The sequence below is a fragment of the Sylvia atricapilla genome, chromosome 18 (assembly GCF_009819655.1).
Source record: "Sylvia atricapilla isolate bSylAtr1 chromosome 18, bSylAtr1.pri, whole genome shotgun sequence".
In the NCBI taxonomy this organism is placed as follows: domain Eukaryota; kingdom Metazoa; phylum Chordata; class Aves; order Passeriformes; family Sylviidae; genus Sylvia; species Sylvia atricapilla.
Genome location: NC_089157.1, coordinates 4,477,856 through 4,498,702, shown reverse-complemented (window position 1 = coordinate 4,498,702; position 20,847 = coordinate 4,477,856). Strand labels below are relative to the sequence as shown.

The 20,847-nt window shown below is 42.3% G+C and overlaps 2 protein-coding genes across 5 annotated transcripts in view; one reads left to right on the top strand and one right to left on the bottom strand.

Annotated features, from left to right (window-relative positions):
* B3GNTL1 (UDP-GlcNAc:betaGal beta-1,3-N-acetylglucosaminyltransferase like 1) overlaps positions 1–16,190 on the top strand; it is a 101,564-nt gene extending 85,374 nt beyond the window's left edge. For 3 of the 4 annotated variants that reach the window (XM_066332120.1, XM_066332119.1, XM_066332118.1), the window contains 4 exons: positions 3,007–3,142; positions 12,354–12,422; positions 13,592–13,666; positions 16,099–16,190. In XM_066332120.1, the coding sequence (XP_066188217.1) occupies positions 3,007–3,142; positions 12,354–12,422; positions 13,592–13,666; positions 16,099–16,179 (361 nt within the window). In that variant the 3' untranslated portion in view covers positions 16,180–16,190. Of the gene's footprint in view, positions 1–3,006; positions 3,143–12,353; positions 12,423–13,591; positions 13,667–14,135; positions 14,232–16,098 lie in introns of those variants that run through there. The other variant, XM_066332117.1, reaches the window with a different exon arrangement.
* Positions 16,191–17,584: 1,394 nt separating this feature from the next.
* TBCD (tubulin folding cofactor D) overlaps positions 17,585–20,847 on the bottom strand; it is a 114,773-nt gene continuing 111,510 nt past the window's right edge. The window contains exons 38-39 of the mRNA XM_066332116.1: positions 19,807–19,891; positions 17,585–17,923 (exon numbers count right to left, since the gene is read on the bottom strand). Of these exons, the coding sequence (XP_066188213.1) occupies positions 17,912–17,923; positions 19,807–19,891 (97 nt within the window). The 3' untranslated portion in view covers positions 17,585–17,911. The remainder of the gene's footprint in view (positions 17,924–19,806; positions 19,892–20,847) is intronic.

The window sequence follows — 20,847 nt, the reverse complement described above, 5'->3', positions numbered from 1 at the left end:
TCTGGAAACATAAAAAAAAAAAGTGGCAAATTAGGTGAACCGGAAACCTGAAGGGAATAACCGAAACTCTCTCCTCTGACACCTGTAAGCTCCTTTTTGCCTCAGCCTGTGGGATTGTTTGTGCAGAGTGAGTTCTCACAAAGGTGATGCCTCTGACTGTCACTCTAAAGCTCAGTCACAAATTCTCCCCTCGGTTCTGTGTTTATCTGATATCTCGTCTTGCACTGTGAGAAGTACTTCGGGGTTAACTCAAAGTGTTTGGTATAACTCAATTTTGCTTCAAAGTGTTTGATAGAAGTTAATTTTTTCACTGAAAACACATGATATGGAGGTGTGACCTTCAAATGCTTTTCTGTGGGCATTGTCATAAAAATGCCTCATAGTGATGCAAGCAAAAAATCCCAACTAATGGGTATATTTGCTTTGTTTTTACTACCCTCAGTACGTATTTAAGAAAGTTTTTATTGGTGTTAAATGAAGCTGTCTGACAATATTCTTGTGGTTGAACAACAACCAAATTAATTTGGAGTTTAATACCTTTCATACCCTTTTATTTCAAAATGCAGTTTTTTTACAAGCTTTCCCCACTAGCTTTTCCAGGATAACATTGATATGGTGAGATGAGTCAGTAAATCTGCTTCAGTCTGAAATGTCCACTCAGATTTGGTCTGACTGAATTTTACCTCAGTAGGTAAAATTGTGGCTCTCATGGCCTAGACAGCAACCAGGAACTGTCTGGAAGAACCAGTACTGCTGTGCTTTTATTTTCATCTGCATGAAAATAAAAACAGCTTTTATAAGCCTGGAGGTGGATTGCAGTGCTTGCTCTGCACCTAGAAATTAGTTACAAGTTCTTTTCATGCCTTTTAAGGCTGCCTGGTTTTTTACTTTGGCTTTCTTAATGTTGCAAACTCAAGTGGAAAAGAAACTTGCCAGTGTCACTCAAGCCAACAGGACAGATTCTGAAGTTACTTTGGAATGTAATATGGTGTTACCCTTCTGAAGTCACATTTCAAAGGAAAATCACTTTGAAAACCTTTCCATTTATGTGCAAAGCAATAACCTTCCTTTTTAGAAGCATGCAGGAGCTCTAAAATGTCTAGTAAAGTGATCCTGGAAAAATACTTGACCTTCATATTTTGTTCCTTAAGTTTTCATTCTGGGAATACAGTGTGCTCTCATGAACATGGAAAAAGGCAAGTGTCAAAGGATGCCAGCAGCAGTTAAAGCTTTGCAGCAGGAATGCATCTTGTGTTGCATTAGAAGAGATTTTTGTCCGAATCCAAGAATTTCTTTTTCTCCATTAGTTGAAATGCTGGTGCAGAGCCATCATCTTTTAAACTGTGAGGAAAATTTAGAGATCTTTTCCAAGTTATCACACCAGGATCAGTGATGAAGTGCTGAGCAGGATCTGGCTGTGCTAAAGTGAAGTGGGGTCACTGGGTCCTATGAGGGTTGTGTGCTCTTCAGAACATAACTTGGGGCTGTGAAGGAATGATGCAAATAAGCAAATGGAAAACTCCATCTGAAGATTGCCTTAAATAAGGAGACACCACCAGGGGCTCATCAGAATTTCCTGGGAACGAAAATTAGAGCTTAAGGTGCCTTGTTCAAGGGATGTGGGTTAGGAAGATTCATTTGTCAAATGGAGAAAATCAATTTATTCTCTTTAGGAAACTATGTAATAAGGTGAGGTGGGTTCCTAGTTAATGAATATTAAATGAACGCTGGAAATAAAGCAGATGTTTTTAACAGCAGGCAGTTTTCTTTAATCCATGATAAATGCTGTAGTCTTAAATATTACATTATAGGCTAGAACACACACACTCAAACAGGAAAAAAATCTGTAGTTGTCCAAGTGGATTTGGCAGTTGGGAGAAATGGACCATGAACAAACTTCTTTCCTTCCCATTGTTTTCTCTTTCTGAGAACCTGTCTTGAACTTGTTGAAGATGTCAGCAGGTCTTCAGTATCTAAGGCTGTGGGATGGTCCCTTGCTGTGGATGGTTCCAAAGCCATCAGTTTTTGATGGGATTTGTCATTTGGTATTAGTGTCACCCTTCTTTACCTCAACCACTTGGCTTAATTATGTTGTGGAAGTTATCCCAAAGATGAAGACTTCAAGGTGTAATTGCACATCTGCCAGTTTGCTTTTTCCCCTAAAGCATGTTTTAAAAAGCTCTATGAGGCATACTGCTTTTTAGAAAGAAAAAAAATCCCACTTTTTGCTTTTTGTTCCTAGAAATGCAGTTTCTTATGAGAGTTGCCTTTCAAATAAAGGGATAGTCACATTTGTGCCATTGCCAAACAACACCTGGGAACTTTTCCAGTTAAGTCTCTCTTATTTGGCCTGAAATGTGTGTGTGTGCAGGTTGGTCAGTGTGAATGGTGTTACAGGGTGCTTTGTGTGGGACTGTGCAGCTCAGTGGTTGTTGCTGGAGGTGTCACTGGTTCAGAGCTTTGACCCTTTTGCTGGAGGCTTGAGCCAGATTCCAAACTGTGAATGCATTTGTGCTGTGGTGCTGGGGGTGAGCTGGACTTGTAAATCTCTGAGATCCCAACTTCACATCAGCCAAGGAGAATGATCCCATGGGCAGATGCAACAGGAGGAGCTCAGCTTGGGTTTAGGAGATGCTTTGCCTGTGTCACTGCAGGGTTCTAGAGCAGTTCATAGGTGAGTGCAGGTGTGGGAAGGGTGGAATTTCATTACCACAGCTGCAGCTTTTCATATTCTTGTGATCTGGGAGGGTTCTTGAAAATCCAACTTGTTTAGCTACTGCTTCCTATCTATCTGAATGGTTTTTGTCTGAGAACTTCCACAGAATTTCTTTTCTACATTTGTCTCAGAAATTTCCAGTCTAATGTTTTGATGTGATTATTTTTTTTGTATTATATGAATCACTTTGGTCAGATTTACATGTAGATGAGTGTGTACATGTATACATAGGTCTATAATAATGCTAAAAGCTTCAGGGGTCAAAATCTGCCCTTTTCCCAACTCTGCAGGGGAACCATCTGGAATCACCGAGTCAGGTTCCTTGAGGACAGAGTCCTGAACTCCTGGACATCATTCACCATTTGGAATGCTGGCAAACAAGGCAAGAAGCTCTACAGAAGCTTATCACCAGCTAATCAGAAAAAGGTGAGCTGCAAAGTAACATTTGTACAAACCCACTTCTTCTTCATATGCCCCTGTGATGCTTCTAATCTAACACAGCAAAATTCTCATAAGATATTTTGTCCCTAAAGTACTAGTTAATAATTAATATAAACTGGGGCAATTCTCAATATTCTGTGTACTTCTTCTTTTAAAATGCCATGACGTTTTACTTAGAGCTTTTAGTGGGCATGGAGAGCAGGAAATGCACCAGGTTCCTGCTGAGCACAGCAGTAGGAGAGACAGAGCTGTAGTAGGCAGGTACTCGGGGTGAGTAGAGCAACTGTTTATTTGGGTTGTATGGTACTGAACTGCCTTGTCCAGGGTCATCCCTGCCTGGATAATGTTTACCCAGTTCCAAAGTGGATACTGGACACATCCCTGGTCACTGTGACTCTCTTTGGAAAGCTGGATTGCCAAAAGACAAATAAGGGGTTGGTGTGGGCTGAATGGGTGAGTAGAAACTGCTGCATGTGACTGTCTCATTTCCCATTCACAGTCAGCTGAAAATGCTTATATTTGGCTGTGGCAGATATTTCTCAGGATAGATTTGTCCAAGAGTCTAAATACCTCATTTTTACAGCATTTTCTTGTGTGCAATAACTTTGTGTTAGATAAAGGCTTTAGGGCTAATGTCAAATGGCTATTTCTTATGAAGAACCACAGAACATTCATTTTATTGCTGCATGTGTTTTTCTTTTTTTAAGAATATGGATGGGAAGACAAAATGACAAATACATATAAAAACCTGATTAATGTTGTGGCCCTCAGACCACACACATATAAAAAAATAGAAGACATTTGTATACACATAGTTAGAATTACTGAATAGGCATGGGAGGTTCTCAGACAGTAAATGTACAAAGCAAAAACTGAAATGAATTTCCTGCTTGATATTCCAGTGTTATCCTTCTGTCATTGCCATCACATGGCAGTGGGTGAGCTGTATGAAAAGATATTAAAGGCTCTGAATCGGTTGCTTCATTCAGAAAGGACCTGTCCATTAAATAAGATTTTATTTTGGTCATGCAGTGCAATATGTACAAGATTTTGGGGGGGTTTATGAAAATATTCTCTTTCATTCTTATTTGCTGAGCACCTTTGGAATTTCACTGACTGACTATGGCCACTGGGCTGACACTCAGCAACCATTGTCCCTCTCTCTCTTTAAAATTAGAACATAAATCCCAAGGGAAAGGATGGCAGCTTGTCTGGTAGATTTTTGAGATGTTACAGAAGAAATAGACCATGTTGGTTTTGTGGTGGTGTCTCACCATCTCACGTGGTGGGATGGTGTTTGGTTTGGTTTTCTAGTTTTTTCTGTACCAAGCCTAAATGGAAATTGGTGCTGAGACAGAGCTTCTCCCTTGCTCTGGGGTGCATCTGCCCCCTCCAGGACTTCACATCTCGTTTAACACAGAGTGACAACTTAAAACCTGTGACAACTTAAACATGTCACAGCAGAGGGGTTTAAAAAGGCAAGAGAAAAACAATATTGTTGGGCTTTTGCCACTCTCCTGCCCAAGAAGGTTTGCTTTGGCCCTGCTCAGCCTGGGACTCTGCTCTGCCTCTGTCAAGGTTACAACTGCACATATTCCAGTGGTTTGCTTGGATATTGGAATTCTGCTCTGAGCATTAACCCCTGAGTTACAGGGTTCAGCGAACCCAGGGGCCAGGTGCAATTGCACTGGCCAAGTGTGGCTGAGGTTGCACATGTGCTGCAGAAAGTGCTGTAAAATGCAGGCACAGTGCCATGTCCACCCTGCAGAGTCACCAAACATCCCCTCAGTCTGGTGGATCTATCCAGGGCCTTCTCAGCAACAATGATAAATCCCTTCAGAAAAGGACTTGTGTCTTCCTAGGTGAGAGAGGCTTTTGGATGGTTGATTTCTGATTAAATCGGTGTTCTCTGTAGTGTTTAGAGCACTTTGTGTTTCATGTATCTGTTCTGACTCATTATGATTGGCACTGTAACTTCCTAAGCTTTTCCAAAAGTGAGGTCCCAAGTCTATCCATCTCAGCCAGAACTGAAGTTTAAATGATATCCTCATGTTTCATATCAGTCACTGGCAAAAGGCTCTAGAAATAGGAAAACACCTCATTTCTCCAAGAGCTGTACAAAGGATTATGCTGCTGGAGTTTCAGAAAATAAATTAATGTAATTTGCAGTAGATAATTTGTGGCAGTTTTCATTTTATTCCAAATGAATAACAGTAAAAGGCCAGTAGAGAAACTCCATATATTATACTTTTCCTCAAAAATCCTTCAGGTATTTTGTGACTAATCCACAACTCTTGGCAAAGACTCTAAAATCCCATATGAGCGAAGGTTGTAAATACTTGTTGCTTCATCCTTTCCAGTCCTGAAAACATAAAATGCTTTTCTTGTCTCACCCTTTACAACCAACCTAACAAGATTTAAACTTTCATATATTGTGTTAATTATGAGAACACCAGAGGTTTAGTATCAGTTTGAATCTGCAAGTGGAATCTCGTGTTGTCTTGTAAATAAATGGAGACCCTGAGATATGAATTCATCAATTATGCAAATTAGATGCCTTTAAAATACAATTCCAAAAGCCCCTTAGGGCAAAAGATGATTTATTACCTCCATAAAATTACCATTTTCTCCACTTGAAGGTCCAGTTGTGTAAAACAGTGTGACCTTCAAAGGTCCAATACCCTTGGAAATGCAGGTAACATTGCCAAAATCAGCTGTATAATTAAACTGAGATTTAACTAAGTCTATATATGCTTTATTTGTTAATTTATTATTACCATTATAGTCTATATATTTCATTATTATAGTTTAATAATATTTCGTTATTCTATCATATACAATAATCATAATGACAATTATAGTTTATTTGTATATATATAAACCTATTAAAGCATAAAATCAACTAAAATTAAGTTTAGACAGAATATAGTTCAAATTAATTTTAGTTTGTTTTACACTTTAAATCAGTTTAGGCTCCTGAAAATTTCACCTGTGCTCTGTTTGACTGCATACTTCTGTTGAGATGCAGAATTTCAGCAGATGTCCTGACTGACTTGGGCTGGACTGTGGAGTCACTGCAGGGTTGTTTTCTTAATTGGCACCAAGTACCTGTAGAAAATTTGGGACATATACCCCTGGGTAAATAATGACCCACCCCAAAAAACCTACCTGCAGCTTGTATTACTCTGTAATTTTGGAAAAAAAACTCTACTAAATCCTCAGGAACAAAATTAAATAATTTCATCTGTCAGGCTTAGGGTGTGTAAGAAAACATATCTTTTTTAAAAAAGAGGATGTTTCTAGTATTTTTAGAACCTGGTAACAAAGCAATTGCATTTCTTATGCTGACAGGGTCTTTGTGGGATGTTTGAAAAGCCCAGCTCTGCCCTGTGCCAAAGAGCATTGTTTCTTAGAAAACAAAATTCAGGCAATTCCAGGAAGCAGCAGTCTGTCTATGTTCATACTCACCAACAAATTATTACTTCAGTTTGTTTGGAAAACAGTGTGAATGTGCATTGTGGTTATGTTAAAAGAGAAAAGGACACCTCAGCAATTCTGCCTTTCCCCTCAGCCATCTGCATGGTGAAATTAAAATGATGCTTTGTCTCCAAAGGAGTCAGGCAAAAATCCAAGGCTCAGTATTTTTTGCTAAACAGCAACACACGAAAAAAATTATTCCACTAGTAGGGGTTGTTTTTATGAATTAATTACCATGATCTCAGTATTCTTAGGGAAATTCTGCTTCCTGGCTGTCCCCTCCTTGATTCACACTGCTGACAGTGGTTCAGTATTAGCATTTCTGCAAGAATGAAGTCAAACAGACCTTTTTTTGTTTAAAACGCATCCGTTGTGTCTATAATTTGCAGCTGAAGATGGAAACCAAATGTTTTTGGGATGCTCCATGTGCCTGGAGGGTTTCTGAGCTGTCTTGTCTGCTCTTTTATTCTCCATCAGACTTCAGCTAAAAGGAGAACTTCAGCATGAACATTTTGTGTCATGCTGATGGCTGAAAATAGCATTCCAGTGGCTCATGGAAAAGCAGGGAAAGGACCAAATAAGCATCAGCTCATTAGTGGGCTGGGAACAGTGCCTGTACACAGCCAGGCCATGCCATCCCTCTGTGACAACCCTGTCTGCTGCTGGCAAACAGAAAATGTATTTTGAGGGCGCTTTTTCCATTTCCAAGATCATCCATTTGCCTTTTTCCGAGAGCAGCATCACCACCAAACCTTGTGTTGCAGCTCTGGTCCTTCAGCTCACTCTCACAGCCAAGGAAAGTTCAAGTTTTGTAGCATTTTAACCATTCCAAAAGTGTGTGAGTGGCACTATCAGAGCCTGGAGTGGGGATAGGGAAAGCAAAGAAAAATGAATAAATATAATGAATAAATATTACACCCACCCCGACAGTGGAATGGCAAGGTGAAAGCAAATTAAAAGCCTCCAGAACAAGCAGAGAGATGAAATTTGAAAGTTTCAGTTAAATCCAGGTATAAAACACCCTAAAATGACATAAGGTAAATCAAGGCTTCATTTTGGACTGTGGTGAATAATTCTTGGCCAGGAAAACTCCCTGCTCTTTCCATGTGGGAGGAAGGGCTTTTTGCAAGGTGTGTTTTGTCAGCACAGAGCTGTGCACACCCAAAACGTGCCTGGCATCACTCAGATTGGCTCTGGAGGGATGAGTTCCTGGCAGTGAGGTCCCACACTTCTGAAGGCAGGTGGATGTTGTACATAATAAGGGAAATGTTTTATGTCCAGTGTTTAGCAGCTGATTTATGCATGTTGGATTCCAGTGTTAAAATCCTCCAGTGACTTTGTTGTGGGGAAGCTGCTGCTATTTTCAGTGGCATGGTGTCTAAATGGAATAATGAAATGCATTCCTGGGATTTAAAGATATCCACAGCTTCTGTCCTGGCTGTGGTGCCAAAGAGGTGAAATCAAAGCAGCTCCTGATACAGAAAACCCCTCAGATTGTGACTGGTGTTTGCTGGTTCCATGTCATGGCAGAAGCTGTTTATTCCTCTCTGTGTCTCCTGTCCTGTTTGCCATTGGCTGCAGCTATTTAAACTCACATTGTAATGCTTTCAGTTACTTTGTTTTGACATGGATGGCCAGAATTGATTTTGCTTTTGCAGAGATGTATATTAACATGCTCCCGAGGCTTTCTACAAGCTTCAATGAAAGAATTCTAAATAGAAGAATTAACAGGGTTCACTAGAAGTTTAAAACAGATGGGGATTGCATGAGCTGTGGAAGGGGATGCAGAAGGGAAGGTCTGCTCAGTAGGATTTTGTAAAGTTGGAAGGTGACTCTGAGGAGACCAGCTGATGCTATGAGGAGTAAGAAGTCAAAATGTGCAGGTGACCGTTTATTGAAAGGGTTTTCCAGTTTTCTGACAAGTTCTACTCAGTTATTCACTCTCCTGTGTGAAGCTTGCCTCTCATGTCCTTCCGGCTCAAAGGGACCTTCAGAATGTGCTGATGACGTTGTTGCTTTCTGGAAGTGGCTGTTGCAGACCCAAACCAAACCACAGGTGACAATAAGATGGGGGAATAAAATCCTGTGAGGATCATTCACCATAAAAGGACATCATTAGGCTGATGAAACCTTTCAGTTTTTCCATTATGAAATCTGAGTGGAATGGGAAGTGTGAGGAAACATTCTCTGCAGCAGCCAAGCAGTCACACAGGAAACAAACAATTCAATTGTTGTGTAATCACAGCAGAGCTCAAAGGGGCAGGTAGTCCCAGCTGCCCCCCAGGGCTCTTCTGCCATTCCTGCTCCTTCTGTGACTCCCCAGGTTGTCACTGCAGGAGGAGCTGCTGCCCATGAGTCTTCTGTTCCCCAGGGAGGTCTGATAGCCCCGGCCTGACCCTGCAGAGCCCCAGCCAGAGAAGGGCTTTTATCTTCCTCCAACGTGTCTTCCCCTAGCAGAGGTTGTTTCTGAGTAAATATCTTATCTTTGGAGCTATGTAAACTTTCTCTTTACGAGTGAAAAGGCGATTTCTCCTTTTCCCTTTACACCACTAATGGAAGTTGCAACCCATATTTATAAATTGACTTACAGTAGTTCCATAGCTTGCCTCCAGCAGATACCCAGCTGTCAACTCCAGTTTTGAGCTGAGACAATTAGCAGTGTTCTTTCCTTTGGAAATTTCGTAATTGTGCAGATTTTTATACAAGTGGTGTTCAAAACAAAACCATTTAATAATCTGTATCTTTTAGTAACATGGGGGTGTGATCTGAGGACTCAGTGGTCTCATACTGTCAGAGGTATTGCCAAAGAGTAATTTTGCTAAAAGGAGAGGGGGGGGAAAAGCAAATTGAGACTCCTTTATGGCTTTGTAATTCATGGTTGCTCACAGGGAGACAGGAGTTCATGTGTGGATAGATGTTCTTCATAAAAGCTACAAGAAAGAAGCCCATTAATGCAGGAAAATAAATAGGTGTCTCTGGGTTTATCCTGATAGTGTATAAAGTAAATAACTCCCATAAGCCCGATACCCTGACTTCTCCTTACAGGATAAACAACTGTGCCTAAGTCCTGTATTTAGACTCCAAACATAGCTTTGCTTTAATTGGAAAATAAATAGTGTGTGTCAGAAAAATGGTTGACTTCCATTTTGGCCACCCACATGGTGTGCAGCCTGCAGAAAAATCGCCCATTCAAGTCTGACCTGTTTTATACTACTGTAAATACCAGATCTAAGCTGCCTGGCTCCATTGAGAATTATACAGGGGAAATACCTCAGTGAGAACAAAAAAAGGGGTTGAGCTCTTTCCATCCCTTTCCAAGGGAATTTGTCACAGACTCACCTGTGTTATTTTTTTCACGGAGGGGTTTTGTGTGGGGTGTTCTGGAGGCTGGGGAGTCACTGTGGAGAAGGGCAGAGTTTTCTCCACCCAGAAATTTGAGTGATGGCCCAGGCTGAGAGGGAGGGTTAGAACTGGTGGCAATTTAGTGATACAAGAAGTGCCTTTGGAGAGAGATGGTTTACAAGGAGATGTGGTGACAGGACAAGGAGAAATGGTTTTAAACTGACAGAGATTGAGGTTGGATAGTAGGAAGAAATTGATTCATGCTGAGAAGCCCAGGCACCAGTCAGGGGGTTCTGTTACCTGGGTTATAACCCACTGAGGGTGAACTGAGACTTTCCAGCACAGACCTTGCAGCTGAAATCTGTTACTGACAGAGAAGTGTCAATAGAATTTCACTTTACTTTGTGTCGTAAGTTTTGGTGGTTTAGTTTGCTTTTTATTATCTGTAAGAGCATAAGCAGCTCCAAAAATAGTTTCATTTATTGGACAGTAAGTCAACATATTGGACTGGATTTGTTCCTAGAACTCTGTTGGGTTAACATTGAAGGCATATCCTGTTAAAGATTGTTTATTATGATCACAGCTTCCAGGACAGTAAAACATGAGTGGTAGAACTGAGATTTGCTGAAAATTGGAGGATTTTAAAGGTGGTTAGCAGAGAAAGAAGAGAATACAGCCAGGGAGCTTCTCTTCCTCTAGTGACTTGTATTGATTCCCTTTATATACACATATTTATAGATCTCTGTGTGTATGTGCACATCCACACCATCTGATTTTCCAGCTACAACAAAGCGTTGCAGAGGGCATGGAAATAGGGCCAGGGATGTAAAGTGAATTCATCTGGGAAGGAGTTGCTTGTGTGTGTTAATCTAACCCAGCTGCACCAGCCACAAACACCTCCTTCAATGTCCAGGACCTTCCTGAGTTCCCTCCTTCCTTCCTGTTTCCATTCCAGTGCTGACACAGGGTTGATGTCCTCAGTGCATCAGCATCACCCAGAGCAAATTCTGGATGTGCCCATGGTGTGATTCCTCACTCACACAGCCCCACTGTGGAAATTCCAGGTTTCTTTCACATTCTGTTCCTGTTTTCAAGCAACCAGGTCTCAGTGTCTCCCTCGGAGGGGTTCCAAGGACTGTCCCTGCCCACCCCCTCCAGTTTATCAGCTCATTCCCCTCGCTGCTTTGGACACTGGCGCTTTGCAGCCTTATTTGCAGTCCCTTGATGCTTTTGTTTGCATTCCCTTGCCATTGATGTTTAATGAAGGAAGTGATATTATGGTATTAGAAAAAACAGCGTTTCCCTCTACACAAACAGAATAAGGTCACTTTAGGTAAAAGAAAACCATCTTAATCACAGGAAGAAAATGTGCGAGGGAGATTTTAGACACGGAAAGCCAGCCAGCCTTCTCAGCCTTCTCTGACTTAATAAATTAATAAACAGCTGTTTGGCGTTTCAGATTTTCTCAGCAGTAAGTGTTGTTAATCAATTCTTAATGGAGCAACTAAAAAGATATGAAAGCTGCTATCCAGCTTTCACCAGAAAAATTGATTTCTGTACCACCTTAACTATCTCAACTGTTCTGCTTCAGCATAAGAGCTCCATGTAGATAATATGAATAGATCCAACAGAAGTCAGAGGAAAACATAGCCATGTTTATTTTAAAAGGTCTTCCAAAATGTTCCTGGCAACCTAGTGGCTCAAAAATAAGGCCACTGTGTATTTTAGATGGCAGGCATTTATTCTGCCTGCATATTTATGAGGAATGCAAATAAAAACCCATCTGAAATATCTGGCACCTAGGGCTGCAAATAATGCTTTCATAACTCTGGTAAGAATAAGCAAAGCAAAGCAGTAATTATTTGTGTTTAAACATCAGATCTGCTGAGCTTTTCAGTTGAAAAATTCAAGTCCATAACCATAGGAATTCCCAGATTTGGTGTGCTGTGCCCTGGAATTGAGGCTGGCATTCAGGGCACCCAAAGCAGTGCAGCACCACGGTCCCGAGGTGTCTGGGGTACATTCCGTGCTTGGGGTGGGCAGGAGGAGAAAGGATTTTATTACATCTCCTCTTGGGTTTTAGTGGAAGTGCCAAAATGAGGAGACTATTATACATCTCTGGGTTGAGTTTACTCCCTGCGGATGGGGTTGGTTATGCAGTCAGTGACTTAGATCAGAGTGTGCTCATAGACAACTGCAGAATTTTCTCAACTCCTTAAGATACACCCAGAAAGGATTTACTAAGGGTTTAGGCTCCAAAGGAGGCCCAGGGGGCTTTGCCCTACTCCTGTGTCCATTCCCATGCCTGCAGCTTTGCTCACAGAGATACATCACAGGTGAAATGCTGCTATTCAAACATCCTGCTCTTGTCTTCCAGGTTATTGCATTCTGTGATGTTGATGAAAAGAAAATAACAAAAGGATTCTACACTTACGAGGAATCTGAGGTGAGCTGTAACCACTCTTGCATTCTTTGTTGTGATCTAGAAGTGTCCTGGGGAATGTGATGAAGGAATTTGTCCCTGATCTTGTATGTTGTGTAGCAGCTCATTTTGGTAAAGAGGCTGTGGCAGGAGATTGGAGGGCTGGGAATGGACACTGGAATGCAAACTGGAGCCAGGACTGTCAGCTTCACACTCAGTGAAGTCACTTTAGAAAGACAAAAATACTTATTCTGAAAGGATTCTGACGGTGGGGTAAAACAGTCTTCACTGACAGGTTTGTCTTCTAAATAGGAGCAGAATCTGGTTTATGGTGGAAGGAACCCTCAAAATGAGAAGTTTTCCAGCAAGTTACTGTGTTAATTAAATTACCCTGAGTTTGCCAGGGAGTGACACTGAGGGAAGGAGGGACAGGAGAGCCCCTCCTCAGGTACAGCTCGTGCTTAGCCTGGAGCAGCTGTACAGTTCTCTGACAGAAAACAGAGTGCTTTAAGCTGCATGAAAGCAACTGGGAGTCAGCATTTGGGCCTGGAATACTGAGGCCTGGCAGTTCAGTAATGCTGTGGGGGTGACTGACACAGATCCTGGGCATTTGTCTTCCTAAAACAAACTCATTTTCTCTGATCACTTGTAAAGATTGTGCTGCAAGTGTTGTGAATCCTTAGAAAATCTCGCAGCTTGCATCCCTGGTGAAGTCCCAGTTGAGCATTAACCCTTTAACAGCTTCCAGCAGCAGGGAAAGATCCTCCCCTGTCTTCTCAGCTCTGATGCTGTCTGAGGGCACAGGAATTGATGCAGCTCACTAAAATGGCAAAAAATGAACCAAAAAAAGAAGGAACATAGTTTCTTGTGGGGCAGGCTATTGAAGCTGCATACCTTGCCACCAGATCAAAGAGGGAAATGTTTGAGAAAGGGCTGAAGTAGAACGTGGAGGTGAGGAGGAAGCAGTGGAGCAGTGAGACCTGCTCCTCCCAGCAGCAGAAAGCTCCAAATTCAGGTTTGGTGTAACTTCACACAACTGCATTGAGATGTGATGGGCACTAAAACAACAGAGAATGAGCAAGGTCTCTTTAGCATCACAACTCAACATATTTTTTTCCCCTTTTAGAATTTAGCAGCTCCTAAAACCAAGCAACCAAGTAACCTGAGTGCTTCTGTACCCCTTCCTCCTGCAGGAGAGACCAAAACCCAGAATTCCTGTGTGTCACTTCAGGGACGCGACTCCGCCCTTTGTGATCTGTGTGAAGCTGGTGAGTTCCACCTTTGGCTTCACCTGCAGGAGCACCATTTGCTCCTTAGGAAAACGAGCTTCTATTTACTGGAAGTGGCTTTTCCCAGAAGCATTTGCTGTACAGTTGAATGGCTTTTTTTATCAACCTGATTGTGCAGGGTACTTTGGGGTTTAAATCAGCAGTATTGGGTAAAATGAAGAATAAGGAAAGGGACAGCTTCTGTGAATGAGATGGATCTGTTGTGCTTCCTTGCCCAATAACAAATAAGCACAGGCACTCAGCCTCCTTTGGAGCAAGTATTCTGCAGCCCCACGTATGGCAAAGGCTTTGTTTTTAAATCAGACCTTAAAAGCCATTTTTGTTGGGCCCTGCCAGTTCTGAAGCATCTTCTGTATCTGACTGTGGTAACTGATTTCAACGGGTTTAATTGCCCTGATAATATAATTAGAGGATGATAACCAGCAGTTCTTCTGCTGTTAAAATACAGAATCTTTAAAACAGCAAATAATTGCAGTGGTGAGCACCAATAACAACCCCTCTGACAGTAACTCAAACCTGCAGCTCCACAAAACACTTGACATGCTAAGGCTGTGCTGGATCTCTTCCGAGATGATCAGCTGGATCTCCTCTCTGGTACAGCCTGTGCTAACTTGGCACTCCCAACCTCGTGATCAGCTCTGACTCTGGCTCTGGGTTGTAAAGCCAGACTGAGAGTGCCTCAGGGCGTTATTGTGTACTGGTGGTTGATAAACTCTTGGATCAGCAAGTACTATTACAACTAATTTAATTTTTCATATAACAGTGGGTGGAAGTCCCCAGACAAAACATCTGTGCAACCTGTTCTAAAGCACATTTAATCTGTGAAGCCCTTACAATGAGACTATTATACAACATCTTGTCTGCAAACTCTGCTCTCTGCCTTCAGTTGGGATTTCAGTCTATTTTTCCCCTCATGGCCACTGAGCATTTTCTGCTTGCTTATTCTTTACCAACCAAAGTTCATCACCATTCTCTGAAGAAGGAAGTGTGCTTTAAGGGGCTTTATTGGCTTTTATTTTGCTGATTGTGGTTGGGGATTATTTTTCCTTTCAATACAGACAAAACCTGCATGTTTCTATGCAGCTCTAAGAGGGTGATTTTGGAGATTAGATGTGTTTATTAAGTGGGTTGTTTACAAGAAGTGACTCTGTACTTGGAGCAGCATTGGCTGTTATTTTTTCAGGCAGTTCCTCCCTTGTGAGCACTGGCATGGCTTTGGTACCAGAGCAAATCCTTCTGACTTTTGCTCAGTTTGCATTTTCTAATGGCTTCACAGACAGCTGGAGCTGGAATTCTGCTCTGAGTGTGAGAGTTTTTGCTGAGGAGAAGGAAAGTGTGGCTTTAGCTGGTCAGAGCAGCGTGGCCCAAGGGTTTGTGCTCCGTGTTTGCTCCCATTTGGAGGTAAAAGCAAAATGCTCAGAAATGCTGCACTGTGCCCTGGCTTGGCTTGGAATCCAGTGGCTGCAAAGGGAATTTTATTTTTCTGTCACAGCAATTAAACTAGTTTGATTGTATAGAGTTTTCAGAAAATTTGTGGTTAGCTCTCTTACTGTACACTCTGCCCGTTTTTTCCCTGTGCTCTGGGAATGAAAGATTTGTCTTTAACTCTCCCACTTAATTTAGCATCTGGCCTCTTACTTTTTTTTAACCCCTCTATAAAGCAGGTTATTTTTTTTCCAACTCCTTCAATTCCAGTTTCAGTGGACTCCATTTCTGTAACTTCCCATCCTAAACATTCCCAGTTAAAACTTCAGCCTTGCTGTTCTGGGCACCCAAACACAAGTAACTGCTTTATCCCTCACCTGTGGTGTTGTCAGCATTAATTCTGGGGTTTTTTTGGTGACATTCCTTAAGATCAGTAATTAAGGATTCCAGGAAGACCCCAGTGCTCAGGAATGCTGAAGCTGCCCTGTTTTCTTAATGACATCACTGAGGTTGCTCAAGGACCAAATGTACCCAGTTCCTGTCCTGATAACTTGACTGGGGCTCAAAAGGAAACACCTTTAACTCTGCAGAGAACTTCATCTGCTGATGAAGGGCTTGTTTTACCAGACAACTTTATCAGGGCTCAAAATCCACCCAAGCCACTTCTTTTGGCCAACTCACTTTCTTGGTCCATTTTCTGCCAATGTCTGAGTCAGCAAACACAAGAGCAGAGCTGGGCTGAGCAGCCCTTGTGTGCTCCAGAGCAGCACAGCAGAGCTGAGGAGCTGTCTGATATCCCCCCCACTCTGATTTCAACACTGACTTTTCAACATACCCTGAATTTTTGAATAGGAACTTTCCTGAGCCTTGCTTTATTTGTTTAGTTCTGCAAATGGGACTTCCTTCTGTGGCCTGAAGAATCAGCAACCCAAACCTGTTACAACCTGAAATGAGTTTGATCTCATTTTCTTCTTCCTCCCTCGCAGGACTTGACAGGTGGAGCCTTTGAAACAAACCTGGACACGCTGAACCTGAAGGAAGGCATGGACTATTTTCACTTTAACTAAACCAAGGTGAGGCACTGTACTGGAGTGTGCTGCTCTTGTGTATCTGGGTGCAGGAAAATCAGATTCCTCAGGGGTTTAGAACTTTACAGTCAGATGTGCTTTGTTAATTTAATCTCTGGGCTGAGTAAGCCCTTTGTAAGGGAGGTCACAGCCACACCAGGGTAATGCTGCGTGCTGAGTTTTACTGTTGCACATCACTCAGTTGGACTGGGAAATTGTGTTTCTCGTTTAAACAGCCACCAAGCACAGGGTTAGCAGAGCACTGCTACCACAGGGAAGCCTCAGAGCTGCCTCAGGCAAAGCCCGTGCAGAGTTTTGTGTCAGACCCTGCTGGGAGCCCTGCCCTGCTCCCAGAGAGCTGCTGGTGTTCCCCAGGGCTGCTTCAGAGGGAGCAGCCTCAGCTCCGGGGCTGTGTGAGAGGCACAGCTGTGCCTGTGGCAGCCCCTCACCATTTCCACTGCACCTTTCCCTGCTGGAATACTCAGGCTGTTAATTTTTTTTAATTAACCTTTATTTAATTAATTTAAATTTAGGGTTGTGCTGCTCTTGCAGCAGGGACCTACAGGTGTAACTGTACAACCCCAGACCTCTCAAGAATGTTCTAGAAAGCTCCCTTTGAGTGGCAGTGTAGGAGCACAGAGCTGTGGGTGAAGGAGCATTTCCTCCTCCATGGGGTGTGTGCAGCACGTGGCCAATGTCAGCCTTGCTCAGTGGGACTTCAGAACCACTTGATCCAGAGTCAGTGAAGAGCCCTGAGCTCCACTAATTCCAGCTCCCAGTCCAGCTTGCAATAATCCTTAAGAAGTATTGAATAATCTCATTTATAGGTACTGTCTTCAAAACCAAACAGATTCTGAGTCAGCCAGGTTGGAGCACTGGAAGTGAACCCTGCAGTTTGCAGCATTTACTTCGCAGAGAAACTGGTTTGGTTTTAGCTCCTCTGCCTGAATTTTTCCTCCCTTTCAAAGCTGTGGAGGTGTGTCTATAGACACACACAGCCACTGTTCAAGTGTTGGCATAGTGGGATTTAATTACAGCCATAAAATAACAGTGTAATTACACTATGATGTGGCATTTGACCTCCCCATCACACTGATCTCACTAAAGATCAATTTTGGAGCTATTTCATTTAGTAGGGGGTAAGAAATGAGCTGGATTCCTGGCAGCTGCTTGAAGAGCTGACTCACCTTCTTCAAAACTGAGTTTACCACAGAAACAATTTGTCTGAATTAGTTACATAAAGAGCTGTTCTGAGGGACTTTGACACCAGCTGAAGTGAAACCTGGGAGGTTTGGTTTGAGGTAGGAATGACAGACTTTTTCTACAGGGACACTTATTGCTTGGGATGATTTCAGTATCACTGAGTGCTGCCATTCTCACCTCTGAAAAAGAAATCTTGCATAGACCAGAGCAGCAGGTCAGGTTTAATTCTTGGTGTGTGTACAAGCACAGGCTCCATTCAGTCAGGGAAGTACAAACCACTGACACCAAACCAGGCAGGTCAGTGTGACAGAGCAGGACAAGAACCTGCCAGACAGCAACATAGAAAACAAGGAATTTTGGTTGTCTTCCTGTGGCACATCTGTGCTTTCAGACAGGCTCTGCCTCTCCTGCCCAGCAGTGCAGCGCTCAGCTCTGCTGAGATCCAGCGTGTTGGGATGCCACAGCTCAGCCTCTGCCCATCCTGGCAGCACAGGAACCACGAGCTCCAGCAGCCAGGGCCTGCTCTTCCTCATGCTGAGCTCTGCCAGAGAGAAAGGACAAAGATTAAATTAACAAAGGAAAGGTCACATGGAGCAGGCATTGCTCTCCTGGCCCTGTCCCAGCCGTGGAACTAACCTGAACAGAAAAGAAAGTACAAACCTTTAACATTTAGTCCTTTTAACACCACGGTTTGAACTCCCCTCCAGCAAGTTTTATTTGTATAAAATTTAAAGGAGTAGAAAGTGTTGATTTCAGCTGAAGCCAACTTCATTCACCTTTTTATCCTGCCATGCTTGGCCTCCTCTCTGGCTTCTCCCACTTGTGCTGAGTGCTGGGCACTGCTGGGAGCAGCACTGGGGACATTCAGAACATTCAGAAGTGACAAAGCAGGTTTTATTTTCTCTCTTCTATAATTCTGGCTTGGAGAGTGATTATGTTCTTCTGACTTTTCAAGAGCTGAATTGGTAATTTAATTTTTTTTTTTTTTTTTTTTTTTTTTTTACTTCTTTCACTGTGATTTCCAGAGTTTTTGTTTGAGTGGCACTTAGCTAAGTGAAAATATTTTTACTGTTGATTTCTTTCTTTAAACTGTTCAGCAGGAGGAATAAATTTGTAAATTTTTTTGTAAAGAATCTTATGCACTCAAAAGCTTGATTCTCTGAAACCATGTTCAGTGCCATTAATCAAACTAGTTTTTTGTAAAATATTTGCTATATCATTCATTCATTCAATTACTTTCAAAAAATGACACTGCTCTTCAAGCAGGCTGTCATTATTCAGGTCAATACTTCAGTTACTTGACTATTTCCTGATTTTTCCCTGAGTAACATTAAAGGGAAAAAAAGCAGCCAGGAAATGCCTCCTCTTCAGTGGCACCATGAGCTGCAGGCTCAGCTCTGGGCTGAGTTACACTGACTGTTTGCTTTTGTCCAGGGGAGCAAGAGGCAAAGCTCCAAACTGAGCACAAAACATCCAGATCCCACCTGCTCCAGCTCCATCCATACACCTGGATATGTACTTGGATATTTCTTATTATTTTGTTTATCCTAGAGACAGTTTTCTCCTAAAGCACCAGTATTCTCTCAGCTTTCAATAATTAAGGACTAAAATAAGGAGTTTTTTGAGATCAGAGTTCATCTTGTAAGATCTCTTATTCTGAGTATATGCTTTCTATTTACTTAATTAGAAAACCTTTAAAAGCAACACTCAGGTCAGTTTTTGCTCTAAAAACAACTCCTTGTCTGGGCAGGAGGGTCAGACTCTTGTTTTCCAGAACTATAAAAATGTTAGCTGAGGTTTCTTAAAATTGTACTAAAAGCAGATGGTAAAAACTGGAAAAGGAGTGAAGAAACTGCTAGGAGGCAGCAGGAGGTCTTTGAAGGGTATTCATAGTGTCTTAAGTATGAGTCTTGAAAGAAAGATAAATATTTATACATACACACTAACACATATTCCTTAAAACACTAAAACCCTCTTCCAGAACCCCTGCCAGAGCAGAGAGTTCTGTCCTTCTGAAATACTGAGTTGGGTGGGCACATCCAAACTGTCTAAAAATATATATTACATATATATTTATATATAAAAATATATATATATACACACACACACTTTATGGTTTTGTCTGCTATTCATCCACAGAGGCAGTGCTGCAATCCTGTGGTTTGCACAGCACCTCTTGTCATCATCCTGCTGTTGAAATGGAGAAGTTCCTGTCTTCTCTCTTTCCCCAGGAAGGGCAGAGGAGCACTGGCTGCACATCTGTGTCTGGAATGCGGTGCTGCCACCCTGGAATGCTCTCTGGAATGAGGCTGGAAGGGCCTGGGGCTCCAGCTCCAGCCATCCCATGTGTTCTGCAGCTGGCTGGGAACATCCTCAGGGACACCTCCACGAACAAAGCCCCCCTGCAGCACATTCCCACCTCACCTTGGCCACCAGCTGGGGTCTGGGCACTTTCAGGAGGTCACAGAGGCAGTTGCGTCTCTCCCTCACCACGGGCAGCTCTGCTTCCCTGAGAGAGCAAAGGTGGGTCCCAGTTAATTCAGACACATCACACAACGCCCTGAGTGATCCATCCCCCCCTGCATCACAGTGCCTGTGTCCTTTCATGCACATTTCTAATGGCAGGAGTTTGTGCTGTGTCACATTTGAAGACTAATGGACATTTCTGTACCACCCTGAGTCAGATAAACCACAGATACACACCAGATCTGCCACAGGTAACCAGTGGCTAATAAAACATCCAAGACTATTCTTTTATAGAGTTTTATATTTTAAAAAAACCCCTTACTTGTACAACCTTTTTGATCATTTAATTTATTCTCTAAAATTATTGGACTTACAGAAGACTCTCCCATCCCTTCTATGGAAAGGGCGAGTTAGAAATAACTTCAACCTTTTTTCTCACACCTTGGACAATTTATCTTATTTACTATTGGAAAGTTTCCTGTGGCTAAACGAAGTGTATTATTTATAGAGTAATTTGTTTAAACTCTGCATGACACAATTGTATGATAAAGTCTCTGGAGTCCCAACAAGGAAAATATGTGTATCGCAGTAATTACCATATTCCTTCAAATTCTCATTTGGCTTCCTGCTGCTAATACTTAGGGTAGTTTAGAATTTAGACTGATTATTTTAGCACTGGGAGAGCTTGAAGAAAACAAGCAGCTCACTGTGACACTCAGCAACAACTTCAAATCTCTTTTTCTGTAAACAGCTCAAAACTGCCATGATCAAACAATCAAGTTTTGAGTAAAGGAGCTCTTTGTCTTTCCTCTCAGAGCAATGGGCACAGTGCAGCAGGGTACTCAGGGCTTGCTGCAAGCCAGAATAAGCCAGGCACACCCTAAAAATGACAGGGTGAAAACAGAATATTCGTTTTTCTGGAGTGTTTTTTCTGGGGAAGTGTTTTGTTTTAATGTAGGAACCGAGTTGTTGTTGAGCAGAGCTGAACTGCCACTGCTT